Source organism: Diorhabda sublineata, chromosome 1 (assembly GCF_026230105.1).
Source record: "Diorhabda sublineata isolate icDioSubl1.1 chromosome 1, icDioSubl1.1, whole genome shotgun sequence".
Lineage (NCBI taxonomy): Eukaryota > Metazoa > Arthropoda > Insecta > Coleoptera > Chrysomelidae > Diorhabda > Diorhabda sublineata.
The window spans coordinates 17222037-17248611 of record NC_079474.1 but is presented as its reverse complement, the minus strand read 5'-3'; the positions used below and the strand labels follow the sequence as shown (position 1 = coordinate 17248611).

The window sequence follows — 26575 nt, the reverse complement described above, 5'->3', positions numbered from 1 at the left end:
AATAACTTCAAATTTTCATAATATTGATTATGATAACGATTTTTTTTTTATTTAGGCTGGAAATTTCGCGAACCCTGTATACGAATCTGTATATAACGGACCCAGTACCGTTAGAGATGAAAAAGCAGTACTTCTTGAACACAACGCGGATGAATCTGCTTTACCGCCCACTGAAGAACTATAGTTTAATTAATATTAAACATATCATTTTTTTTTTTGGAAAGAATGTACATCACTCGGATGTCAATTAAGTTTAACGAGCGTCAAAAAGTAAAGAAAATTCAACATAACCTAATTTATTTATAAAAATATTGAAGTAATTTCATTATTCGTCTTCCAATACATTAAACAACCATCTTAGGTCACTTTAAAATTAATGTCATACTTTTCTTTCATACTGTATATATTAAACGATATTATATCATGTTATTAATCGATTCGATTTTTTCGAAATAATCATATTGATAGAAGCGTTCTTTTGCTTTTTGACGTGCGTTTCGCAAAGCTTTCACTATTATAATATTAATTGCTGTGACATGTGCCATTTTTGGGCAATCGTTGTAAATTTTGAGGTTAATATTTAATTTCTTTATTGTTTATTATTGCCCAATATCGTTTTGACTAGCCGTCTTACAAAAAAAATTATCACAAACCACTAGTCAAATGTCGAAATTGAATCGATTTGTAACGATAATGAGACGTAGAATAATCGATCAGGGTAACATAAACCACTTGCTAATATGCTGTCAGATGTCAAAATTGAATAGATTTTTTATCAAAATGAGATGTCAAATAATCGATAATATATTGGTTAACAAAAATGACTTGATTATATTCATAAAGATCGAAATTGCATCGATTTCTAACCAAAATGAAATGTCGAATAATAGATAATAAAATATTTAATAGAAATACGCTGTCAAATGTCGCAATCGATTCGATTTATAATTCGGATGTTTTGTTTGTGAACATAATCTTCTTGAAAATACACTGTCAGATGTCGAAATTGAATCGATTTATAATCAAAGTAAGATGTCGAATAAACGATCATAAATTTTTTAACAAAAATCACTTGAATACGGTAGCAAATATCGAAATTGATTCGATCATACATTTGGTGATCCAAATCACTTGAAAATTCCCTGTCAGATGTCAAAATTAAATCGATTTATAACCAAAGTGAGATGTAGAATAATTTATAATAAATTGGTTAACGTAAATTACTTGAATACGCTGTCAAATATTGAAATCGAATCCATTTTTAACAAAAGTGAAACGCCAAAGAATCTATCATAAATTTGGTAATCCCAATCATTTGAAAATTCGCTGTCAGATATCAAAATTAAATTGATTTATAACCAAAGTGAAATGTAGAATAATCGATAATAAATTTGTTAACAAGTATCACTTGAATACGCGGTTAAATTTTGGATTTGAATCGATTTTTAACGTCAATGGGACGTCGAATAATCGATATTAAATTTACTAACGAAGATACAGTACGGGAGTTGAAATTGAATCGATTCATATCAACAAAGAGACGTCAAATAATCGATGATAAATTCGTTAACAAAAATACGTCAGATATCGAAATTGCATTAATTTATAACGACAATGAGAATAATCGATAATGAATTGGTTATTTGTGGTTTTGTATATTTTTTTAAGATGATAATAACTAACAAAATAAACTCATACGTCCTTGTAAATAAAGTGACTGATTAAATCGATTATATTTTGTACTAATCTTTGCGATAAAAGCTTTAGTTTTTTGTATTACGATGGTTGTGTATGTATTTCATGTAATTTTAAGGCAATACCAAAAATAAAATTCGTATTTATACAAAAAAAACCGCGATAAAACTTTGGTATGTCTTATAAATTAATTCAATCATCAGCATTATATACATTTGAATATTTGATCTTATTTTATCAATAATAGCGAGTTTTTCCCCAATAATTCTTGTTATTTGTCTCTTTCATTTTATTTCATCATCGTTCTGGCATTTTCTATTTTTCTGGTATAAATTTTTCAGTAAACATTGATACATTTCTCAATTTCTTCCCTCATACATAATTTTAATTGGAATATATTCTGGTAATGATAATAAAAGCGAATAACAAGATAAAACTTACCATAAAGTAACACTATTAACAATAAACTCTTCAGGTAAGATGTTTCCTGGTCTTCAAAAATCAAAAGAAAACAATAATAATCGAAATCTTGTCCAAGTTCAAATTTCCGGAACCGATCAGATACCGTAGGTGAACAGTTCTCCTACAAGTCGTTTGTTATATTCTAAATATTTCTTATTCAAATGAAACTTCCGTAACTTCAATAATAAAATCAAAAATTTCTTGCTGATGTACCAGAAAATCTTATTTTTATGGAAATTTCCTCCTCTTATCTTTCAGTATCATGATAACACTGGTGATAGAAGCCAGAGTTAGGTCCTTGGAGATTATTCTTTATCAGCATATCGAACTAATGTTACAGAATATAGTACGTTGAGGTCTTATCTACAAAGATTGATTATCTTTTTTCATTTTACAATTTTTCTTCATCTAAACCCATTCTTCCTTTATCCCAAAGCTTGTTTTCTTCCTATTTTTTCTTCGTTACAAACTGAATCTTTCCCAACATCAATCATAGAACCACAAACTGAAATTTAATCTACTAAATTACTCTTTCTTGGATTTTTAACAAAAACTTTATTGTTTATGGAAAAATTCCGAATGGGCAACAATACGTACGTACATACATGCATATTGGTGGACACCTAGCTTAGCCACTCCATGGAGAGATGAACTATTTGACCCAAATGCTCTCTGGACACGGATACTTCACAAGTTCAAACATGAAGATTCCTCAGAGTGTCCAGCATTTGCAGGTACCAATGGAACACATACTCTTGATATGTTCAAGCTTCGTCAATGCTAGGAATCTTCAATAGGAGTAGAAGTAACGCCTGGTAATAATTTGGAGGATATGCCGGCAATGGAGTTTGCTTGGGTTGAGGAAACTATGCTATGAAGAGAACAAGAGGTGGAAGGAGCAAAATTGAAAAAGTGGCAATAATTGACGCTAGATCGTTACTCCGAGAAGTAATAAAAGAAGTTTATTAATCGGTATGGGAACTGTTTTTACTCCGACATATCAGGCAGAACACCAAACGGTAAATTTGTATCAAAACCTCTGTCCCTGTCTTACGAAACTTGTTTTCTTCCAACAATCAGTTATGAACTGAAACTTTTCTCAGCATCAACAGCAGAATCAAAAACCAAATGTTAATCTACTTTTCTCTTGGATGGAAAATTCCTCCTCTAATATTCCATTATCATGATAAATTTGTAAAAGAACTTAGAGAACTTGTTAGAGGTGGTTCTTTATTAGCACTTTGATCTACTGGTACCGAATAAGACACCTTGAGGTCTTATCTAGAAATATTGATCATTATTTTTCATTTTTTGTTAAAAGCTTTTACTGAATATATGATTTTTATACTGGCTCAATATATGTTGAAAATCCTATCGACAGCGTCAATTTTTTTCATCCACTAAAATTCTTTTCCATTACTAATCGCTTTAGATGATTTTACATCATCCTTGTATTCTGAAAATCTATGAGGATTTCATTTATTTACAATACAGGATAAGAGCTAACAAACTCCAAGTGTGATGCACTGTATTCCTTCTAAGTGATATAACTAGACTCACCTAGTTTTTGATTCCATTGCTGATGGTTTTAATAAAAAAACAAACCTCACAAAAGGAGTCTCTGAGATGATAATTTAGTTCCAGAAACGTGCATCAGATAGTGGAATATTTAGTGTTAGTGTTTTGGTAGTAAACAGGGTGTTCGTCCAAATATTGTCATGTATACAATATAGAGTAAAAAAATGAGCAGAGCAGTAACTCTATTTTAAACTCTATTTTAAAAGTGAAGGTTGCTCAAACAAAATTTAGATTGAGCAAGGAAATAAAGATATTAATTTGCCAATTGGAAAAAGTATCCGATATAAAGAGACTACTAGAGAGGTTCAATTAGATATTCAGTTACCTAATAATAAATAGTGAATTTCTATGAACGATATATATACAGTGTGTTTTAATTAAATATACACATAATTATTATATTTTTGATGATTCTTATGTCAAATACGAATTATATTTTTGATTAATGATAGTGCTCAATTTAAAAAAAAAATGAATACTCAAATTTGTTCGTGATTTTGTTCTGGTAGCTAAATTTTTTCTATTAGAAATATATGAAAGCTGCAATATTTTGTAGCACGAGTGGCCAAAATTTTAAGATAAAATAAGTCCAATCATACAATTTTTAGTATGTAATATTTTATATTATTGATTCATAATAAAAATTTTTTCTGTATGTATAAAAATGAAAATTATATGTGACAAATTCAACGGTTGTCTTTTATTTATTATAAATTTGTTCCACGAAACTCGAAATTGTATTGTTCTTATTTTAATCTATGTTATAATCGATAACCATCCTTTTTATGCTAACTAGGGGTAACTGACCCTTATCTTCCTGACCTAGCACTATCTGTTAACCATCAAACGTCAACCGATACACATAAAAATCAAGAATTCTACTTGAAAATGGTCACAACATTTGATGAAGCTGCTCATGCGGTCATCCTATTGCGAGAAGCCAGAGTCAGCGAAAAGTGACCAGTCTGCTATTTCCAAACTTTACCGTCGTTATCAAGAGATTGGTAACTTTAATCGAAGTCACCGCTCCGGAAGAAAAAGGCGAGTTATGACCGATTCATTGTCAGCACATTGCTGAGAAATCGTATTGGTATTCAAATTCAAAAGTTGAGAAAAACTTGAAGAGTTGCTGGACAGTCTGAAGAAGACTTGAGGTAACTAATCTTGAACCAAAAAGACCAGTTACCGGCTTAAAATTGACCCCAGCGCACCGAGCACCTCGTCTGCGGTTGGACTGACGACAATGTGACTCCGTTTTATTTTCAGACGAAAGAAAACCAGGAGAAAGGCTCTTAGATGGTATGAGTGGGCTTTTCATTGGAAGCAAAGTTCGTGGCGGTGGAGCGAAGGGATTAACGGTGATCATGTTGTTCCCTACGTCAATTTCATCGGCGAAAACTTCATCCTGATACAGTACAATGAACTGCAGGTTCCGTATGGCAGTATCGGTCAGCGCGTTGTCCGGACTTAAATTCTATCGAGCTTATATAGGATGAACTCCTATATAGCTAGTTCCAGCTACAAATCCTGAATCAGCCACGAAATGGGATCTCAAAACGGCGCTAACTGAAGATTGGGATAACATCGAAGAAGATGGAGTGAAGAAACTTCGATCCATGATAAAGCAATGTTATTGGCGCCAGGGGAGGGAACAGTAAATATTCATAAGTTAATTTAAAAACTACCGTGTTTTTTCCATGAAACCACATAAAAAATGTTTCCTCTACCTTCAATTATCCAATTCTACCTAATATAACAATTACAATGTAGGAAAAAAATTTTTTTAGCCATTTTCCTTGCAGCTCCAATTCTAAATAATCGCTGAAATGCTTATCAAAAGTTGTTGACGCAAAATTAAAATTCGAGTGAGTCATTCATATAATAATTAGTTCAAGTGTTGTGAAGTGCTCTGGAAATTTATTCGTCGCGGCGTTAAAAAACTACGTCGTCGAATGTGTTTAAATTAATAATGAAAAACACTATTTTCATTTTTTATGAGGGTGATTCAAGTGTGGTATTGGAAAAAACAACAATACAGAGTGTTTTACCTTAGCCGTTAGTTGTTTTCAACAATTGAAATGCTTTTTTGTTTGGCAAACAATAATAATTAGGTAAGTGATTTTGAAAATACGAATTTTTAGCATGTTATCTATTTTTTAAATCCAAACTTTTATTGTTCTTAAGCTCCATTGTGCCTATTGAAACTTGTGGAACAAAGACTATCAACCTAGCTTGTTTGTCTTTTATACATGAACCTCCTTTGAAGATATTCGAAGTTGCTTCAAATATAAACAGGAATTTTGCTATAAAAAATTTTATTATCAAGTTACATAGTTGAAATTTTTTACCGGTTTTCTATATAGTCTATGTCACACACTTGCCACCTCTCCGGAAGCTTTCAGATACATTTATATGTAAAAATTTGTTTGTCACATAAACATTCTAGCCGCGCATTGCTTTCTAATCATAGTCCGCCAAGTGCCTCTTTCGATTATTCATATAAAATTTTATTGCAATGTTGCCAGTGACTGCAGAAAAATCGTAAAAAAATTCTTTTTTCCTAGGCAAACCTCAATTGTTTTTCAATTTCCTACCAATACTTCACTTTCCTTTTAAATACCCTGTATATTATTTTTCAATATATTTATGTAGTGATTGAAATAAATCAATCATTTATCTGCAAAAATTCTTTAAAAATTTAAGCAAAAGTTATTTTTCTTCCCTTTCCACGATTTTTTTTTTGTTAAATTAGATGGAATTGTAAATTTTATTTCGGTTAAAAAAACACTTGGTATAACTAATTGATTTTATATATATATTTATTTACAAATCATGTCATGTTATTTATGTACATACAGATAGAATTATTCTTTTATATGTCAGATACGTGTTTTTATAAATTCATGGCAATGTGTTGCAAAAGTTATTTTTACAAGGTCCTTTCAGTAGATTTTCAAAAAAAGAACACTATCAACATTCAAATACAGGATAATTCGAGATATATCAATGATTTGTATCTAAACATTCGTAATAGTGAATTTATAATCTTACTTTTTATGAAATATTTACTTTTCTTGTCAGTATTTTTTCCATAATTAAAATCCGTTTTGTAATACTAGTTGCCTATATTTTTAAATATTGACAGTTATTACTATGTCATTATTATAGACATTGTAATACTAGACTGCGTTTTTGTTGAAATTCGCGTTCCGATATTAGAAGGAGCAACAGTTTAGTTATCTTTGTCTAATGTCAAAATTGCAATCTGATTTATTTCTTCCACCATTCTATTTCTCCACTTCCTTATTTCACTCCACCAATCAACGCATAGTGGAACAAAAATAAAATGATCTTAGATCTTATACCAGTTTTTTAGAGTTTACACAAATTTTCTATATAGAAAGTATATAAATCGCACCGTCTAGTATTACTATATTCATGGCGTTATATAATTTATATCAATCTAATGTTTTTAAATAAATAGTAAATTCTGCAACTTTAGGCAACCAACAAGGCACCTACACATTCTTGTAAAACTGGTTGTCTATATTTCAAATTATTGACAATTGTTATTGTGTAATTTTAATATATTCATAATACGAGAATGCGATTTTGATAAAATTCGTGTTCCATTGTTAGAACGAGATACAAAGAAAGTTCTGATTTCTTTCTTCCATCATACTATTTTATTTCACCAATCACCGTGCAGTGAAACAGAGATAACTTTACCTTAGACCATATGCTGTTTCTTTCTATAGCTGGCACAAATTTTCAATATAGAATCACACATTCTAGTGTTACTTTATCTATGGTGATAAATAATTTTAATGAACCCATTTTTAGATAAATAGTCGTATATTACTGTAGCTTTATGCAACCAGCATAACATTTAGTCATACGTGTGAAATTGGTTGCGTGTTTTCTAATTTTGACCAATTTAATAAATTAATATGAGAATTGCATTGAAATATCTCATTTAACCTGATTTTAATAAATTATGAAGACATGAGCTTTAACAAATTATAATACAAGTAACATTTTATTACAATTATAAGTTTAAATTACATTATAATACAGGATGTTAATTTTTATTTTCAGTAGCGTGGAGTCGTATTTTCAATATACAGGGTAGTTCATTTGAATGAGATAAATTACGGTTCAAAGTCGCTAAGATTATTGATAATAATTAATTATTGTCATTTTTTATAACCGCGAATGTTTTATTTATCAAGAGAGAACCAAATAAATTATTTTTAAATAAATTAGAAAAAAGGATCATAAATTTTTTTTAAATATTGTCGTTATGTTAGGTTAGGTTATACAAGATGGTTCTTGAAGTGTACTGAAAAAGTATTGAAAAATTGAGGTTATAAAAGATGAGAATCGATTGTTAGTTAATCAATGTATCTTCTTCGAACGAATTACCCAATATTATTTAAATTTTAGCACAAAATATTATTGATAACATTAAATTAATATATTTTCAAATATTTCAATTCAACAAAACAATAATTTGACAAACACTCTAAGGCTCTGCAGCCGTCGAGTTGTGATTAGACATAAGGCAACACCGTAATTCGACTGTCGCAAAACTTAAAACCGTATCCGCCCGGTTTGGGATCATAGTTTAGCGTTTTCGTGATGTAGAATCCATTCAACGACGTCCGGTTTTACAATAATTGAATTGGTTGACTCCCAGTTCGACTTTTTGAACTGGATTTATGAATTGAACCAAAGGTTACAATTGAAGGGGGCATATTGCTTGAAAAAGGGGCTTGGTCATAAAGGAGGAAGTCGTATAATAAGAAAAAAGTAGAAAAACGTTTTCTCACATTTTTATTTATTCAATAAATAATTGGACCATGGAACGGATCCATTTCTTTGTTAGGTTAGGTTTACTTTCGCTTAGATTAGGTTAGGTTTACTTAAGTGTCGATTAAATTAGGTTAACCGTACTTTAGCTGAGGTTAGGTAATCTTGAATGGCCTGTAACTTGGAAAAAAATTATTTTTTACGAAATACGATATGTTTCTACAATTACGGTAGACTTCTAATAATTGTAGCTCTTACATATTTTTCAAAAAGCCGAATCGGAAGTTAACCAAGTCAATTATTGATAAAACGACTAATTGGGCCTCGATAAATGGATTTTACGAACTCGAAAACGTTAAATTAACGTGTTTTTATTATGATTTGGATAATTCAGTGCATTTTGATGAAATAAAATTCGAAATAGTGTAAACGAATGATTCTTAAAGTGATTCATGGATTTGATTTTAATTTTTTCGGCAAGTTTTGTAAATATAGTAGAAATTTAATAATAACTTTTATATGGAAGTATGCAGAAAATAGTTTCGGGACTTCTGATATGGACCATTCACAAATATATAATATGCGGTGTTGTCAAATGAAATTTATCTTCAAATCTGAGGAAATTTGGATAATTAGAATTTTATTTAATGTCAAATTAAGTTTTATTGAACGGAAATAAATTAGATCAATATAACAATAACAAAATATAGTAAAATGAGGTAATAATTATAATAATAATAATAAATTTAATAGTAATAAAAACTCGAACGATATCATATTATTAAAATAAATATTTAGAAGATTATTTTTCTCAGTGTAGATCGAAATAACAGAAAACGAGACTTAAAACCATTATTGCGTTCTACAAAAAACAATTTGTCTAAAAATTTTTAGTTGAATGGAAAAAATATCGATATAAGATTTTCAATGTAAGTTTTAGAAAAATTATCCAATCGCGATAATGGTTATTTATCTCATTCTCAAATTAATATAATCTTAAATATCATCATATTTAGTCAATATTTCAAAATTTGGATAAAAATGAAAATAAAAACGATGTATTTAAATGTTGTTAACATAATAATTATGTTTAAAATTACGCTCAGTAAACTAGATTATCAATTTTAAGATAACTACATCAAATAAATGAAAAAACACTTGAGTTGATGTTCAAAAATTTCTAAAATCAGCAGGCCATGTACGTTCGCATTCATTAATACATAATGTAGGTACACTTTCATTTAACTACGACATTTCTCAATTTCGTGAGTTTTCGTTGTCCCGCGAGCAAGCCCGACAACCCGATTAATCGCAGCCTGCAAGTTATGCGGAAGCGCGCCAAAAGTCGCGTCATTGAGGTCGTTCAAAACAGCGTATGCTATCTACCTCCTACCTTTAAGGTAGTCACACACTTGTCGTACCGGACGGTACACACGCACGCATCGGACGGATCGGATTTTCCGGCAATGCCGACGAGAATCCGCGGAGGGGCATTCATTCCGAATTATCCATACGGAGTATCAAGTAATTCCCAGAATATGAGCCTGCCACTGTAAATGTGGTCCCTATAAGTCCAACAATTCAAAAAACTTGACACCAGTCATGAGGAAGTATAAAAAAAACCTGGAGTCATCATCGATCAGATCAGGGAATAAAGTGTGATATTCTCTATACTCCTGTCTCTTCTGATTGATTTGATGAACCCAAATTCAGGGCTTTCCGGCCAGCTTATGCTCTTTCTCTTCTTCTTCTGCCAGCGAGCAAGAAACTATTATAATTTCTTCAATATCCATACAGTACATTTCACAAAAATCGAAATTTTTATAATAAACGAAATCAGTGAACCGTGTGTGTGACCACAGAGATGAAAATATTGCGAACCATCAAGGGAGTCACCCTCAGGGACAGAACAAGGAGTGATGACATAAGAGGAGAATTGGGCGTACAGGATGTGGTTAGATGGGTCAGGGCACGAAAAAGATTCTGGAGGGATCTAGAAAGAATGCTAGAAGAGAGTTCGGCAAAGTGGGCTAAAACTCAGAGACCGAGCACAGAGGTGGTACGAGAACTGGAGTTCAGCTTCTCAGGAAGATCCAGATAGAGGGCCAAATGTACAGGATTGGTCCTAGTCCTATTAAAAGAGTAAAAAACTAAGACTTCCACAGCGACAGGATGCAAATCAAACTCACGACTGGCGAGAGACCTCGGAATCGGTAATTTGTGGAGCTTACGATCCGTTCGTTGCGAGCGCTCCGTTTGATAACTGCAAGTGCGTGACTACCTTTAGTCAACTCTTTTTCGACTAAATCGAAAGCTAGGTGGTCAAATTTTCCCGCCAGGGTTCCGTCTCTGTAATTCGAGGATTCTACGTATTCGCTTCGTTGAGTACTCGTAGTCATCATCATAGAATTGTTGCGGGTAACCAGCTGATGCAGATCATGAGTCAAGCTTCTTCAGTAAACGCGACGAGTGAACTTAAATCGAGCTAAAACTGAGATGGCTTTCGATCGTATTCCAAAAGTTGTATAAGGCTTGACGTTTGGTGGATCTATTTTGGCAGTGTATATCGGGTCCAGTGCCACGATCATGTCAAGTCAATTTTCCTTCTTCGTCGGTGGTTATAACACGAAACGAGGTTATTTGCTGGTTGTTGGACTACCACACCCGCGCCATTCATACCGTTAGTCATTTTCATTGTTAGCATTTTTTTTCACGAGGAACTAGCATTGCAATTCATTTAAATCCTACGCCCATAAATAAAATGTTTACTGTTGTAATTATTAACAATAATCAAAGTTCCATAATTATTTAATATTTCGATTCAACTGCTTGCCTGGGACCGCGTCAGTGGGGAATAGGAAGAGGTGTTTGGAAGGTAGAAGGACGTATGTTGGTTTTTCCTAAAACGTGCTACCAAGTAGTTATATCGGATAGGATTTAGAATTGTAATCTAATTTGAAATCTCTAAGTTACGTACCAGTGAGTAGAAGATTATTATTTTATTTATTTTTGGGGAAACAGTCGAAAAATGGAAAAAAAATGCATTATGTATTTTGCAATGCGAGGGTACATGACGTGTTCGCTACAAACGTACAAAAAAAATTTTATCTTGTTAGAAGATATTTTGTGTGATTTTGGAGTAATATGTCATGACAAGTTGTACAAATTCCAAAAAATTGGAGCAAGGAGGTGGTGGAAGAATGTAGGTATGTTGGTTTTATCCTGAAATGTACTACCAGGTATATCATAGAAGATTAGGTTGATTGTATACCATTAGGAAATTAAGAGGGCAATGAAAGAATGGTAATTTGGAATTCCTCTGGGTCAGGTATTGGTGTTTTATTGAGACAGTTGTTCGACGAAACGGTCGAGAATGTTCAAATGCGTTGGCAGCGACACAATCCCGAGAGAGAAATCTTTTTTAAAGAGAGGTACTCAAAAAAGGAAATTTCGAACATCAAATATAAAACTTTATTTAGGGAAGTTTCGAAGGTCCTCGGAATGAAAAATTTGAATTTGAGGAAATATTTCTGAATGTGACATCCAGGGGACTTTTATTTTCCAAACCTTTTCTCTAAATTGTGGGACGAGGAATCGTCTTTTTCTGAGTTTCAACAGCTGGTAAAGTTTTTTATTTCATAACCCAAACCAAACGAAATTCCAATAGTTTGATCAGAAAAAAATTATTTCAAAGTATCAAGTACCTTGAAGAGTTAACAAATCGTTTGGTTTCACATTAATATCAAATATACGAGGTTTGGTTATTAAGTAACGAGACTAGCACTGCTACAAGCGCCAAATGTTAGCGACAGTCAGTTGATTAGCCTGTAGACAAACCAGTATAGCCGCGACCTTCGTTTGTGTATATTTTTTGTTTTGGCATGAAAAATGCAACAAATTGTTGTGAAATTTCACATAAACCATGAAATAACTGGAACTTAAAGTTGTAATTTATTGAAACAAGTGTATGGCGAAGAATGTTTGTCGCGTCCACGTGTTTTCGAGTGGTTTAAACGTTTCCAAGATACCAAAGAAGTTATTGAAGATTATTTACGTTTGGGTAGCCCTTTCAAGTCAAAACCGTCGAAAATATCGGTAAAATTTTACATCGAAAGTTGAAAATGCGAAAAGTGTGTGCGAAACAGTTGCCTCATTCCTCACTCTCCGTCAAGAGATTTCTAACCAAGTACAACATCCCAGTGTTAGATTTATCCACCGCATTCGCCCTACCTGGTACCGTGTGACTTTTACTACGTTCTTAAGGTCACATCTGCATTAAAAGGGACAAGATTCGAGTCAATTGAAGCTGGCGGGCGTTCTGAAGGATCAAACATGGGAAGGAAAACACTTTTTAAGTAAATTTTATAATGAAAAAAAAAATTTTTTTTCGACGTGCTATTTGAAAATATTGATTTTTTTAGCAATAATAGAGAAAATTTCATAACCGAACTTACTGAGCGTCGCCGCTAAAACACGTTCAACTGTAACCCCTATGAAGAAGGCATGTAGGCGGTCAAATGTCTAACTAACAGCGCCTTCCAGCAGGCTGCCCAAGACGCGAAGCGCTAGTCGATCCCCATGGCATTGGGATGTTAGGGACTAGCCGGGAGACTTTCGTCGCTATCCAGATATGTTACGTAACTATCCGTACTGTCCGGGTGCGTCATCGAATCCGACGGAGGCGGAACGGGTACGCCTCCAGATCCCATTAAAGGATGCGGGGGACCGCCTCCGGGCGAAGGACCCATCGCAGGTGGTGGTAGGTCGTAGCCGTGCATCTGAAAATTCAAAAAAATATATGATAGAAATTAAAATGAATGAAAGATAAGATAGTAATTTACCTGATTGACTAGATGTTGAAAGGCGGGTTGGTGAGGTTGTTCTAGATCTGCGTGTAGTGCGAAATCGGATAGAGCTTTCCAAGGAGGTTGGTACGCTTGGACTTCTAACGGGTGAACTCCAATCGGGGAATCGTGTCTTACTGGCGAAGACGCTACCATCGGGATACCCTGCATCGCCCCGTAACCCATTTTACGTCCGTCCTGTGAATAATACTATGATAGGTTAGGTTTATATCGAAATATTTAATGTTGGTTAAAAGTTTATTGTTCATTTGAGAAAAGAACAAATTTTCTCCCCATAATTTAACATTTTATATATATATTTTTAAATCTATATAATAAAAGTCGGCGCTTTAAATGTGATGTCGACTTTTGATGAAGGACAAACAAAGCAAAAATTCACAACGAGTATTAGACCAGAGTAGAGGCTTTTGAATATAATAAAAAGTGAAAAAATAATAGTGGGATAAAACCTATTGTAAAAGGAGAAGAATATAATAAAAATTAAAGGAAAAATGATTCACGCGCGATCTGAGATCGGGATGTGAGTTTTAAAAGGTAAAAAACGGTTTATCTCGATTTTTGCTACAACTACAGTGCAAAAGAAAAAATTCAAATTGCAAACCTGTAGGTAATAAAAAGGTCTACAGCTTTTGTCTCCATACTTTTTTCATATAACCTCAAAATTTATGTGAAAAATTAAAAAAATCCTTTTAATTTTTATCTTTTACAAAAAACATTTTTTTTTTCACGAAATTTTGTGAAACGTTACCTTTTTATGTTCCATATAAATTGTAATTTATTTGATTTGAAATATTTATTTTTTCACGTTATTTTGACGTAATATTGAAAAAGCACCCTAATTTTCGAACAAAAATTCTTGTGTCAAAATATAGGCTTTTTTGAAAAAGTCGGTGAGATTTTTGATTGTTGAAATCTCTACTTCTTGATGGCGTAAAAAAATATTACCATCACCACGGTAAACTTTCTCAAAAAAGGCAGAAAATACGCATCCTAAATTTTTTTAAATCATTGTGTACAATTTTTAGATATTTACTAAAATTCAAGACTCTAATTACTTATGTCCATCAGTGTAACATGAAATCTCACATTTTCCGTGTAATTAGAGCAAAATTCAATAAACAACAAAAATTGTACGAAATGATTTTAAAAAAAATTCGGATACGAATTAATTCGTCTTATTTTTTACATTTTCTGAGAAAAATTAACATTATAATGAAGGAGAGATTTCAACGATCAAAAATCTAACCAATTTTTTCAAAAAAACCGATATTTTGACACAAGAATTTTCGTTCGAAAATTAGGGTGATTTTTCGTTATTACGTTAAAATAACGCAAAAAAATAAATAATTCAAATCATATAAATCACAGTGTATATGGGACATGAAAAAGTAACTTTTCACAAAATTTCGTGGAAAAATAATGTTTTTGGTAAAAGATAAAAATTAAAAACGAAAATTTTGATTTTTTGAATTTTTCACATAAATATTGAGGTTATGTGAAAAAAGTAATGAAACAAAAATTGTAGATCTTCTTATTACCTACAACTTTGCTATGTAACTTTTTTGCATAGGACTTGTAGTTTTGGCAGAAATCGAGATAAGCCGTTTTCACCCTTAAATGTAGTTCTGATGAACATACATTCTCAATTATAATTAATAAACATTTTTATAAAGACTTATATTTAATATTTATTCATTAACGATGGTTCGGTTATTGTAAAATAACGTTTTCGGTTTCCATTATCTTGTATAATAAAATATTAAAGAAGCATTCATGTTTCAACTACTTTCCCAAACCGAAAACCGTTATAACACCTAGCAAACTTTTCCTAACCTCAAGCCAAATCCTTTCTCTAACTTTTCAACCCCTTAATAATACCGCACATCGCCTCAGCTAATAAACCTCCCCATCGCAAACCCTATCGATCAACGCCGCCCTTGTCCCCCTTCTACGTACTCGATGTATATACATCAATTCTCTCGGGGCGTGTCGTCAGCTGATCTGAAGATCCACCCATCACGCTGCAGCCAATCCCGCTGGGTGCTGCGCTGACATATGACACACGCATCATATCGATTTCAAGATGTAGAGATGATTGATTTCTAGATAATTTTATATATTTCTATATATAATTAAAAAAATGGACTATATTGATGTATCGTTTGTTTTTTAATAGCCACCATCTTTATATTTAGAATGTGGTCGAATTATTTGTTGTTATTGTTAATGTAACTTCCCGTTGAGAGTAGTAATGTCATTTAAATATGAATAAAGTGAAATTCCAACGCGAATATATGTTAAAAATAGTTTTTTTGTGTATTTAACTTAACGTAATCCAAAAAATTTTTTTTCGTTCCAAAATACCGTTTACTAAATAATTTCCCATCTTTCTTGGAAATTATTCGCTGTTTCTTTATGTGATGCACGAAGAGGCGGCGTGAATACATCAGCTTCTCGTTTCCCGGAGGAGAAGGAAGGTACGTCACGTTTTTGTTGGAATATTATGGAAACGGAGGACGTAGTGGGGGTATATAAGGTTGGACTTATTGGTTGAATACATTCTGAATTCGTAGTTGTATTGAAATTACGTTATACATTCAAATTTTTCCTTTATTAATACATGGTGTGACGTAAAAAGTTTTTTAGACGACGCCATCTGAAAGTTGTTCGTTCTGTATTCATTTACATACCGAAAGTTGCGTTTTGAGTGTTCCATATAGTGAAAGTGACAGTTCAAAAACACTTTCGGGACGCTCTGGATTTGACAACTTTAACTAGCCACTTCAATGTTGACTGTTGACAGTTGACAGTTTCACTTCGATGATTACAATCAACATAACTTTTTGCAAATAATTAATAAATTAATATTGACATTGCAAATATCATTAAGTACATTAAGTACACCGTTTATTTAATTTCATCGTCGTTGTTAATTGCTTCACCCATTGACTCGACGTTTAGTTTCTCGAACGAAAATAGTCGTCATACAGGGCCAGATCAGGGCTGTATGGTGGGCGTTCAATATCTGTGATACCTCATTCGTGTACAGTAACATTGAAGCGAAATTATATGAAACTTGTGTTTGATTCCTTCAAGTCAAAAGCTTCAACGATCACAATGTCGTTGGCATAAGGATATGCCGAGGTCAATCAGTCAGTATAACTAAGTTCTACATAAGTGGGGATGCAACTACCCCTTGTACACAACTTTTGTTTACTGTAATAGAAATTATGTTTTGCTCTCGTTGTCTCATCTACCCCTCTCGCGTCTAATCCTCTTTTGATAGTATCAGGACTTGATTAAGCTAGGGGCTATAACCCCGGGCCCCAAATCCAAGAGGGGGCCATCATTTGTAAGACATTCTGTATTTTTTGATGTGTTGATATTATTTTTTCAATTTTTCCAGGTTTCCGAATTCCCCCGTCATTATTTTAGCCTCGGGTCTTATAAATCTTAATCGGATCCTGGATAGTATCAAGTGGAGTAATGTTAAAGCGCCATCTGTCTAAGAAATGGAATATTACGCTTCTTTTATTTCTTCAAAACATTCTAAATGACGTTTGTCAAATGTACCAATGGAGTTTCTTTTTGGTATGCACATTAACAAGAATTGAGTGGTTCCCGTTTTAGACCTAATGGAAATCCACATTATTTCCAAAATAGTTGGAGTTTTGATTTTTTTTGTGTAACAAAAGACTTTGTATTGAACTTTCATAATGAAAATTTGAATGATGAAAGATATTGTGACATTTTAGAAGAAGCCATTAACTACTTTAAGAAATGGAGAGGCAGGTTATTGTCCCAGAACTACCCAACAAAAAACACAGAAATATTTTGGAAAAACAATCTACGTAATCACCTTTTAGCTCCGAACGCTCATCCCAGCGATGTTCGATGAGTTTTATACCCTTTTCATGATAAAAATCGTCAGGATTCTCCAAATAAACATTAACTTCCAACATCATCTATTCATTGTTGGTAAATCTTTGACCACCAAGCCATTTTTTCAAGCTTAATAACAGAAAATAATCCGAGGGGATTGAAGCTGCTCAAAAGGGTGCAATTCGAACTTTTAATTCAATAATTTTGACCATTGCAATAACGGATGTGTGAGCTGGTGCATTCTTCCGTTTCCGGTGTGAAATGATGGACCCACGTTTCATCCATGATTATGAAACGACGGTAAAATTCGGCTCTGTGGAAACGTTTGCTATCGATGGCTGCTAAACAAATACTAAACGACGTGGGGTCTTCAAACTTTAAACATATGTTGTATAGATTATGTACTTTCTAATACATTGGTATTTTTCAAGCAACTACCGCCATCCTTAGGTCAGACCAGGAATTTCTGGGACCCTTCTCGTATGATTCTAGATAAATAGATGGATGACCAATTAGGGTGGCCGGGTCGCTTTCCTGATTTAGCACCTTTAGATTAAAGTTCTAGGGGTTATATTAACAAAATATTTTCCATATCCAATATGATACAGAGAGTCTCACTTACATTTTATAAACGTTTAGAAGTACCTAGGGTAAACCAGGCAAACCTGCCCCAGTCGGATATTTGCCCCACTCGCGAAACTCAGTGAAGCATTTTAAATTTGGCGCTTATTTGATCCTAGCTGGTCAGTGTTCCAAGTATGGCCGCGATGTAAACAACACTGTGTTGGTTTTTATTTAGTTTTAGTGAGAAAAAGTGATTATAAGGTTTGTATGACTACATGAATTTGTTTTATATCTATTTTCACTTTGATTAAAAGTATTTGCTCCATATTATTTCGTGTTTTTAAAGTTTTTATCGAAAACTAACCTCATTTAACTTTTATTTGCCTATAATTACGTTCCGTTTTTCGTAACAAATATCAGAATTATTTAAGTGGGGCACATTACACTGTACATCGTCTAATGCGCCCCGATTTTTTTCGGCTAATGTGCCCCATTTGGAGATAATTCCTGATTTCTTATTTTGATTACTTTTCAATATTTTTTTTTTTTTTTTAGGAAATGGGAAAGGTTAAAGCTGTTGATCCAAGAAAATGGACGGAAAAAAATATGCAGAAGGAGGTGGAGGATGTAATAAATAAGAAAATAGGAGTAAATGAAGCGAGTCGTTTATATGAAATACCTTCGCGCACATTGCGAAGACACATCCTCAAGGGTTGGAGGTCTAAGCAGAGAATTGGAAGACCTTCTGAATTGGGATATGAGAACGAACTAAAACTTGTAGCTCACATTAAAAAGCTTGAATCCATCGGATTTCCCTTGGAGCCATCGAGACTGCAGTCTATAGCTTACGACTTTGCTGAAAATCTTCGATTGCCACATCGATTCAATAATGAGAAGAAGTCAGCAGGCTGGGATTGGTTTCAAGGATTTATGAAGCGTCATCCAGACCTGAGTAAACGTAAAGCAGAAAGCCTGTCATTGGCAAGAGCTAGTGGTATGAATAGACAGGATGTCGATAAATATTTTGATATGTTGTTGAAGGTATTGACTGATAACGATTTGATTAGTAAACCAGAAAGAATCTACAACATGGACGAAAGCGGAATACAAGTTAACAATAAAACTGGACGCGTAATTGCTAGCAAGGGTGCGAAATGTGTAAATACTGTAACCAGTACCGAAAAAGGTGAAAATATATCTTTGATTGCGTGCTGCAATGCGGAAGGTACTTTCCTTCCGCCTATTTTGATACTGAAGGGTAAATACAAAAAACCGGAATTTTGTGAGGGTCTACCATCTGGCTCAAATGTATACATGAATCAGAAATCATCTTACATCAACGCTGAACTATTTTTGAAGTGGATGAAAGAGCATTTTATACCACGAAAGCAAGATGGCAAGGTTCTTCTGATTTTAGATGGGCATTCTTCGCATTCCAATTCATATGAAATGCTACAATTGGCATCTGAAAACGATGTGATTATCCTCTGTCTACCAAGTCATACTACTCAGGCTCTTCAACCATTGGATAGAAGTTTTTTTAAGCCATTCAAAAGTTACTTGTCTAAAGAAGTTTCCACTTGGTTTATCAACAACAAAGGCCGACCTTTTAATCGATACCACATTTCAAAAATGATTGGTGATGCCTGGTTCAAGTCTGCTATACCAGCAATTGGCGTTTCAGGATTTAAAGCGACAGGGATTTGCCCTTATGATCCCAATGCTGTGCCTGAATATTTCTTCAGAATTTCTGATGCATCAATGGAAAGTATTCAGAATAATGATGATTCGCAAGCAATTAATAATCATTCACAGCCAACTCAGAACACTATTGCTCTTTCCTTGCCAAGTACATCCACATCTCTGATTAGTAATAATAATAATAATCAAGCCATTCAAATGTCCACATCAGAATCTTCTGAGACTGCACAAGAATTAACACCACAACACAAATAATTAGTCCATTGCCTATTATTCAACAAAAAGTAAGTAAAAGGAAGCGATCTGTTAAGGTTTTGACATCAAAAATTCATTTGACAACTCGTAAACTGTTTGAAGACAAAAAAAAATACAGGAGAAAAAACGTAAGAAGACTGTTGTGAGGGATTTATCATCGTCATCAGAAAGTGAAGTAGAGTTGCAGCTTAGTGAATCTAGCGAAGAATGTTCTGATGAAAATGAAAACACATGTGTAGAATGTCACGAGAATTACTACCGTACCAAGAAGAAGAGCGAATGGATTCGATGTTTGCAGTGTTCTGGCTGGTTACATGAAGACTCTACAAGTTATAGAGAGAAATGCAATAACTGCGGTACTAAAGAAAAAGGGAAAGGAAAAAGAAGCTCTAAATGAGAGGTTTCGCTGGGACACATAAGACGGATCTATCCTTGTAATGTGCCCCACCCTAAGTTTCACAAAATTGTTGATCTCAGTTATATTCAATTATATTTTAGAAGATTTTTTAGTTTTTTTATGCCAATTGAGTCAGAGGTTAAGACTGATTACTTTAATAAACATGTTCTAAACAAAAAATGATTTTTATTTCGATTTTTCCAATAGTGGGGCACATTTGCCTGTTTTACCCTAATCAAAATTAATTTGCAATAAAATTATATTTAATAATGTGACAAACTAAATTAAATACCAACCTTTTCTTGCTGCATCTGCTGTTTCATGGCTAGCGTCTTCTTCTTGTCCTTGCATCTCTTATTTTGGAACCAAACCCTTATGACCCTCGGCGATAGTGAGGTCATTTCGACGAGTTGTTCCTTCATCAATGCGTCAGGTCGTGGATTAGCCGCGTAGCAAGTACGTAACGTGTGTAGTTGCTTTTCGTTGAGCACTGTACGAACTCGCGTCGGTTTACCGTCACTTCCGGTACCGCCCGTCGTTCCCGTACCACTTCCGGATTTGCGCACACCGTTACCGCCTTTGTGAGATCCGCTTTCCGATCCGGAATCTGAAAACAAACGAGAGACGTTCGTTATTTAGAAACCGCCTGGAAAATCTAACAGCTACAGCATTTACACAGGCTTGCTTCGCTGTATTGCAAATTCGACGCGAGACCAAGTTCTGAAATTAACTATTTTCGAAGTTTCAAGGTCTGGAACCAAAGAACCTTCCAACATCACAGCATAGCATTGGGTATTTACTGTGAGGTTTCACCCCTACGTATTTTTACCAGTTGGTATCGAAATGGGCCTCATCAGAGAAAAGGATATTTCCAACGTTGTAAAAACGGAAGTTTTATCAGTAAATTTGATGAAAAATCTCATCATTCGATGAAATTCCTACTATATATTTGCACAGGGTGTTCCAGGACTTGATACAAAAAATTCGTGAGTGAGCAAATGAACATAATGCTGTGACAAATTTTCTCATACGACCCTTCGTTTCTGAGTTATAAAAATGACCGTTTATTCCTCTAGCTGAGATTGCTAGGTACTCACACTGTAACTTTAGCACTACCCAGTGGATTCGGGTGCTGGAGTTTGGGACGGTGCACAGACCAGTTGGTATCGAAATGGGCCACATCAGAGAAAAGAATATTTCCAAAGTTGTAGTTTCATCAGTGTGACAAATTTTCTGTTACTGAGTTATAGGGTTTCGAAGTTGCAGAATCAGAACTTAAATTGATCATGTTTGCATCAAGTCTCGGCATATCCTGTATAAATAGAAATTCGTAACGTTTTAGATCGTTTCGTTATTCCCTCGTATTAATCTCTATAGCTTTGAAGTTAAGCCCTCATTGTAAATATTTGATCAATAGAAAACGCTGTGGTTCTTCTTTTTCCTTAAAATCAAATAAAAAGGCCTTTGCCGCATCTAACTGTTTAAACACTTCAATGGTCGAGCGTCCAGGACAGTATCCCGTTTATTTTTATAAATTTAACAATATTTTCAATCAATTAAAATTGTTAAGTATCGAGTGAAAGTAAATGAAAAAGAAATAAGAAAATTGAAATAAACGGTAGATAGAAAAAAATTTGATCAAAAATAGTAGATAAAAAGTTATGAATGATTTTTAAATCTTAAATACGATCCTGATATTTAAACAGTACAATGGATGCCGAAGACAGAGTATTTGTTATTTCTTTTTATATTTTTGTTTTTTTAGGGTTTCCTCGGACCACCTAAATGGCCGTGAGTGGACAAGTGGCCGCGATCCTTCTTTGTTTGTTTTATACTTATATAGACATAGGTGTATGGTTGTTGTAATGTCTGCAAATATACGCCGAATAAGCTCGTCCAATCTGTGGGTAATGAAATAAATCCTATAGTTAACTACGAGACTTTTTTATTTCCAGTGTCTATCGACTGTTTAATATTTACACTGGGAAAAAACATTCTTTGTCTTGCCGCACGAAGTTCGCTTACAAATTGCCATTCGGACCGATGAAAATCAAATGGTTTTTCAATACCAGATCTCGAGATGTTATTTTCAACAACATCTAGTTTCTTAACAGATTTTCCAGGTTTCCACGAATCAAAATGAACGTGTATACTCCACTAAACGCACAGAAGGGTTGTACTTAGTTTTTATTCGGTTGAATTGTGAAAATTAATTTGAAATAGTCATGGTTTTAGAGACCAAGATCAAGTCTACGGCGTGGTAAAAATGTTCGCCCACCATTGTAGGCGCTTGACTACTTGGTCATGACTAGTCCCTCAACCACAATAGAATTTATGAATACCGAGACAAATTAGAAACAAATAGTTGTAAATTGTAGCTAAATTCCTGAACTCGTCATTATTCCCAGGCTCTTTTATAGCCTATCCTCATTTCCTAAACCTTTTTTGTTTCCTATCTTTACTTTCCATGCTTTCTCCTTTCCTATTCTCGCTTCCTAAACTGTTTTTGTTTCCTATCTTCGTTTCCTAGGCTCTTCTATTCCATATTTTCAATTCCTAGACCTTTTTTGTTTCCTATCTCTGCTTTCCAGGCTCTTTTATTTCCTATCCTTACTTCCTAGCCTATTTTGTTTCCTATCTTTACTTTCCAGGTTTTTTCCTTTCCTATCCTCGCTTCCAATACTGTTTTTGTTTCTTATCTTCGCTATCTAGAAACTCTTTTTCCTAACTTCGGTTCCTAGGCTCTTCTATTCCATATTTTTACTTCCTAGGCTCTATTATTTCGTATTTTTACTTCCTAGGCTCTATTATTTCGTATTTTTACTTCCTAGGCTCTATTATTTCGTATTTTTACTTCCTAGTCTCTATTATTTCATTTTTTTACATCCTAGACTCTTTTATTTCCTATACTCACTTCCTAGACCGTTTTTGTTTCCTATCATCGGTTCCTAGGCTCTTCTATTCCATATTTTCAATTCCTAGACCTTTTTTGTTTCCTATCTCTGCTTTCCAGGCTCTTTTATTTCCTATCCTTACTTCCTAGCCTCTTTTTGTTTCCTATCTTTACTTTCCAGGTTTTTTCCTTTCCTATCCTCACTTCCAATACTGTTTTTGTTTCTTATCTTCGTTATCTAGAAACTCTTTTTTCCCATCTTCGGTTCCTAGGCTCTTCTATTCCATATTTTTGCTTCCTAGGCTCTATTATTTTGTATTTTTACTTCCTAGGCTCTATTATTTCGTTTTTTTACATCCTAGACTCTTTTATTTCCTATACTCAATTCCTAGACCGTTTTTGTTTCCTATCTTCGGTTCCTAGGCTCTTTTATATCTTATCCTCGCCTTCTGGCCTCTTTTTATTTCCTATATCTGCTTTCCAGGCTCTTTTATTTCCTATCCTCACTTCCTAGACCGTTTTTGTTTCATATTTTCGCTTCCCATGCTCTTTTATATCCTATCCTCGCCTTATTGCCTCTTTTTATTTCCTATCTTTGCTTTCCAGGCTTTTTCCTTCCCTGTCCTCGCTTCCTACTCTTTTTTTGTTCCTTAGCTTGGCGATTTTAAAACTCTTTTTTCCTATCTTCGGTTCCTAGGCTTTTCTATTCCATTTTTTTTGTTCTTAGGCTCTATTATTTCGTATTTTTACTTTTTAGGCTTTTTTATTCCCTATCCTTGCTTCCTATACTCTTTTTGATTCCTATCCTCGCTATCAAGAGATTCTTTTTTCCCATCTTCGGTTCCTAGGCTCTCTTATTTCATATTTTAGTTTCCCAGGTTCTTTTATTTCCTATTCTCGCTATCTAGATTCATAGTTGTAAATTGCATCTAAATTCACGAACTCATCATTATTAAAACAATTTTCCAGCTTTTCGTTTTGTTATTTTCAAATTCAAATTCTTCTTGATGAAAATTTCAACGAAGCAGTTCTACTATTTCCATTGATGATGCAATTTTCACGAGTATCAATGTTTGTTTATCTTTCAGTGAAATATAAATGGATCGACTTTTATCCCGTAAACGAATATTATTATAATAATAGATGGACTACAGTAATTATCCCCTTTAATCCGGGACGAGGGATGAAACACGCACTTTGTCGTGTCCATTCGAAATCCAGAGGATTAAAGGAAGTGTGAAACGTTTGGTCATTCGGGATTAAATGGACGAAAAGTCTTTTGTGAATATTATATCAAAGCGATACGAATTAGACATAATTATCGGTAGGGTTAACGTGGAATTGGAAAAAAAAATCTTTATCACATCGTATTGTTTAATATAAATGTAACCGTTTTTCTTCGCGTTTTTCCTTGTCTACATTTTCCAGACTTCGAGACTCTATTTTCAATACTTGTTTTCTTTATTTCATATATACTCCACCTTGAGTCTTTTTATTCACTATATTTGCTTCTATTTCATATTTTTGCGTCTTAAACTCTTTTTATTTTTTATATTTGCTTCCTAGACCCATTTGGTTCGTTTCCTTGCTTCCCAAACTCTTTTTATTTCCTATCCTCGCTTTTTAGAATCGTTTATTATCTATTTTTGTATTGTAGACTCTTTTTATTTCTCTCTTGTTTCCTACATTCTTTTTTTTTTCTAAATCTTCCTCTCCCAAACTTTTATTCTCATTCTTTACTTCCTTGACTCTTTTATTTCCTATCCTCGCTTTTTTATATCCGTTTTTTGCTTGTTAATGTCTTTCATTTCATATCTTCGCATTTATACCCTGTCCTCGCTTTCGGACACCTTTTGTTCCTTATCATTGCTTTCTAGTCTCCTTCATTTCCTTTCCTCGCTTTGTATATTCATTTTTTTCATTATCTTCGCTTTCTATTCTGTTTTTTACTTTCACTTTCTATTCACTATTCACTATTCACTTCATTTCTTTTCCTCGCTTTCTAGATTCATTTGGGTTATTATCTTTGGTTTCTATTTTGTTTTTTACTCAATTCCCGTTTTCTAGATTCCTTTTGTTTCCTATACTCGCTTCCTTGACTCTTTTACTTCCTGCCCTCGCTTTTGGGACTCGTTTTGTTTAGATTCTTCTCTTGCTAGTAAGTTTTTTTATCTTATCACCACTTTCTTGATTCCTTTTGTTATTTGCTTCCCATACACTTTCACTTCCTATCTTCGCTTTCTAGATTCATTTTGTTTATTATCTTTGCTTCCTAGTCTCCTTCATTTCCTTTCCTCGCTTTCTAGATTCATTTTGTTTATTATCTTTGCTTCCTAGTCTCCTTCATTTCCTTTCCTCGCTTTCTAGATTCATTTTGTTCATTATCTTCGCTTCCTATTGTGTTTTTTACCATATTCCCGTTTTCGATTTTCTTTTTGTTTATTATCTTCTCTTCTTATTCTGTATTGTACCCTATTCCCGCTTTCTAGGCACCTTACGTTTCCTAGACTCTTTTATTCCTTATCCGCACTTCCTGGACTTTTTTCATTCCCAATCCTCGTTTCCAATATTCTTTTTTCCTTATATTCCTTTCTTAACGTCTTTTTTATTTCTATTTTCGATTCCTTGCCTCTTGTTATTTCCTATTTTCGCTTTCTAGTATATTCTATTTCGAATCTTCTTTTTGCTTCCTAGACTCTTTTTATTCTTTACCTTCTCTCCCTAGACTTTTTTATTTGCTTCCCAGTTTTCTTTTTTGGGAAAATTCAAATCGTTCATTAAAATTGAAAAAGAAACTTACCAGACATGCATCCCAGCTCCGTGGAGTTACTATTGTGGTTATTGTTACTCAAGCTGGTGTTGTTGTTGCTCTCCGCGCCCGGAGTATGTCCCATCGACGGCGTAGAAGTTTTTTCCATGGCATCGTGATCTTCTTTGCAATATAGAATTCCGCCGTCGCGCAACGCGAATTCGTCACCGGGTACTAATTGTCTAGCACAAGCTCGACACCTGAAACAGTCTATGTGGTAGATTTTACTTTTCGCGCGCATCACAAAGTCACTTTTGCTGAACGATAGACCGCATTTATCGCATTTGGTGCCGAATAACCTGAAACGGAAGATAAATAGGTTAGAAGATTCTTCGTTTTCGTTATTTCCACGAAATTTTGTTTCATTTTACTGTGAACTGACTATAGTACAGACATTCAAGCTTAAAATCCACCGCAATTTTGAAGACATTCATCGATCTTCTTGAAAATTTGGAGTTTAGTTCATCTTACCCTCCTTTTCAAACCTGACTTTGATGCAAAGTATGCTTTTTATTTTTAAGGGATGAAAACCAACCCTTACTCCAATAAATTGAAAACTAATGAGTTAAATGAATGAATTTTTTTTATTTTGGATCGTAATAGGAGAATTTTTTTACTTCAAGTATAAGAAATCTGACGACCAATATTTTTAATAATGCAAC

At 33.7% G+C, this 26575-nt stretch overlaps 2 protein-coding genes across 3 annotated transcripts in view; one reads left to right on the top strand and one right to left on the bottom strand.

Annotated features, from left to right (window-relative positions):
- The window catches only part of LOC130445355 (low-density lipoprotein receptor-related protein 1), a 64456-nt gene extending 60031 nt beyond the window's left edge, over positions 1 to 4425 (top strand). The window contains exon 41 of the mRNA XM_056780938.1: positions 56 to 4425. Coding sequence (XP_056636916.1) covers positions 56 to 184 — 129 coding nt within the window. The 3' untranslated portion in view covers positions 185 to 4425. The remainder of the gene's footprint in view (positions 1 to 55) is intronic.
- Positions 4426 to 6529: 2104 nt separating this feature from the next.
- Positions 6530 to 26575, bottom strand: part of LOC130449557 (insulin gene enhancer protein ISL-1) — a 57636-nt gene continuing 37590 nt past the window's right edge. The window contains exons 3-6 of one of the 2 annotated variants that reach the window (XM_056787453.1): positions 25905 to 26212; positions 20508 to 20818; positions 13389 to 13601; positions 6530 to 13325 (exon numbers count right to left, since the gene is read on the bottom strand). In XM_056787453.1, coding sequence (XP_056643431.1) covers positions 13140 to 13325; positions 13389 to 13601; positions 20508 to 20818; positions 25905 to 26212 — 1018 coding nt within the window. In that variant the 3' untranslated portion in view covers positions 6530 to 13139. The remainder of the gene's footprint in view (positions 13326 to 13388; positions 13602 to 20507; positions 20819 to 25904; positions 26213 to 26575) is intronic. The other variant, XM_056787463.1, reaches the window with a different exon arrangement.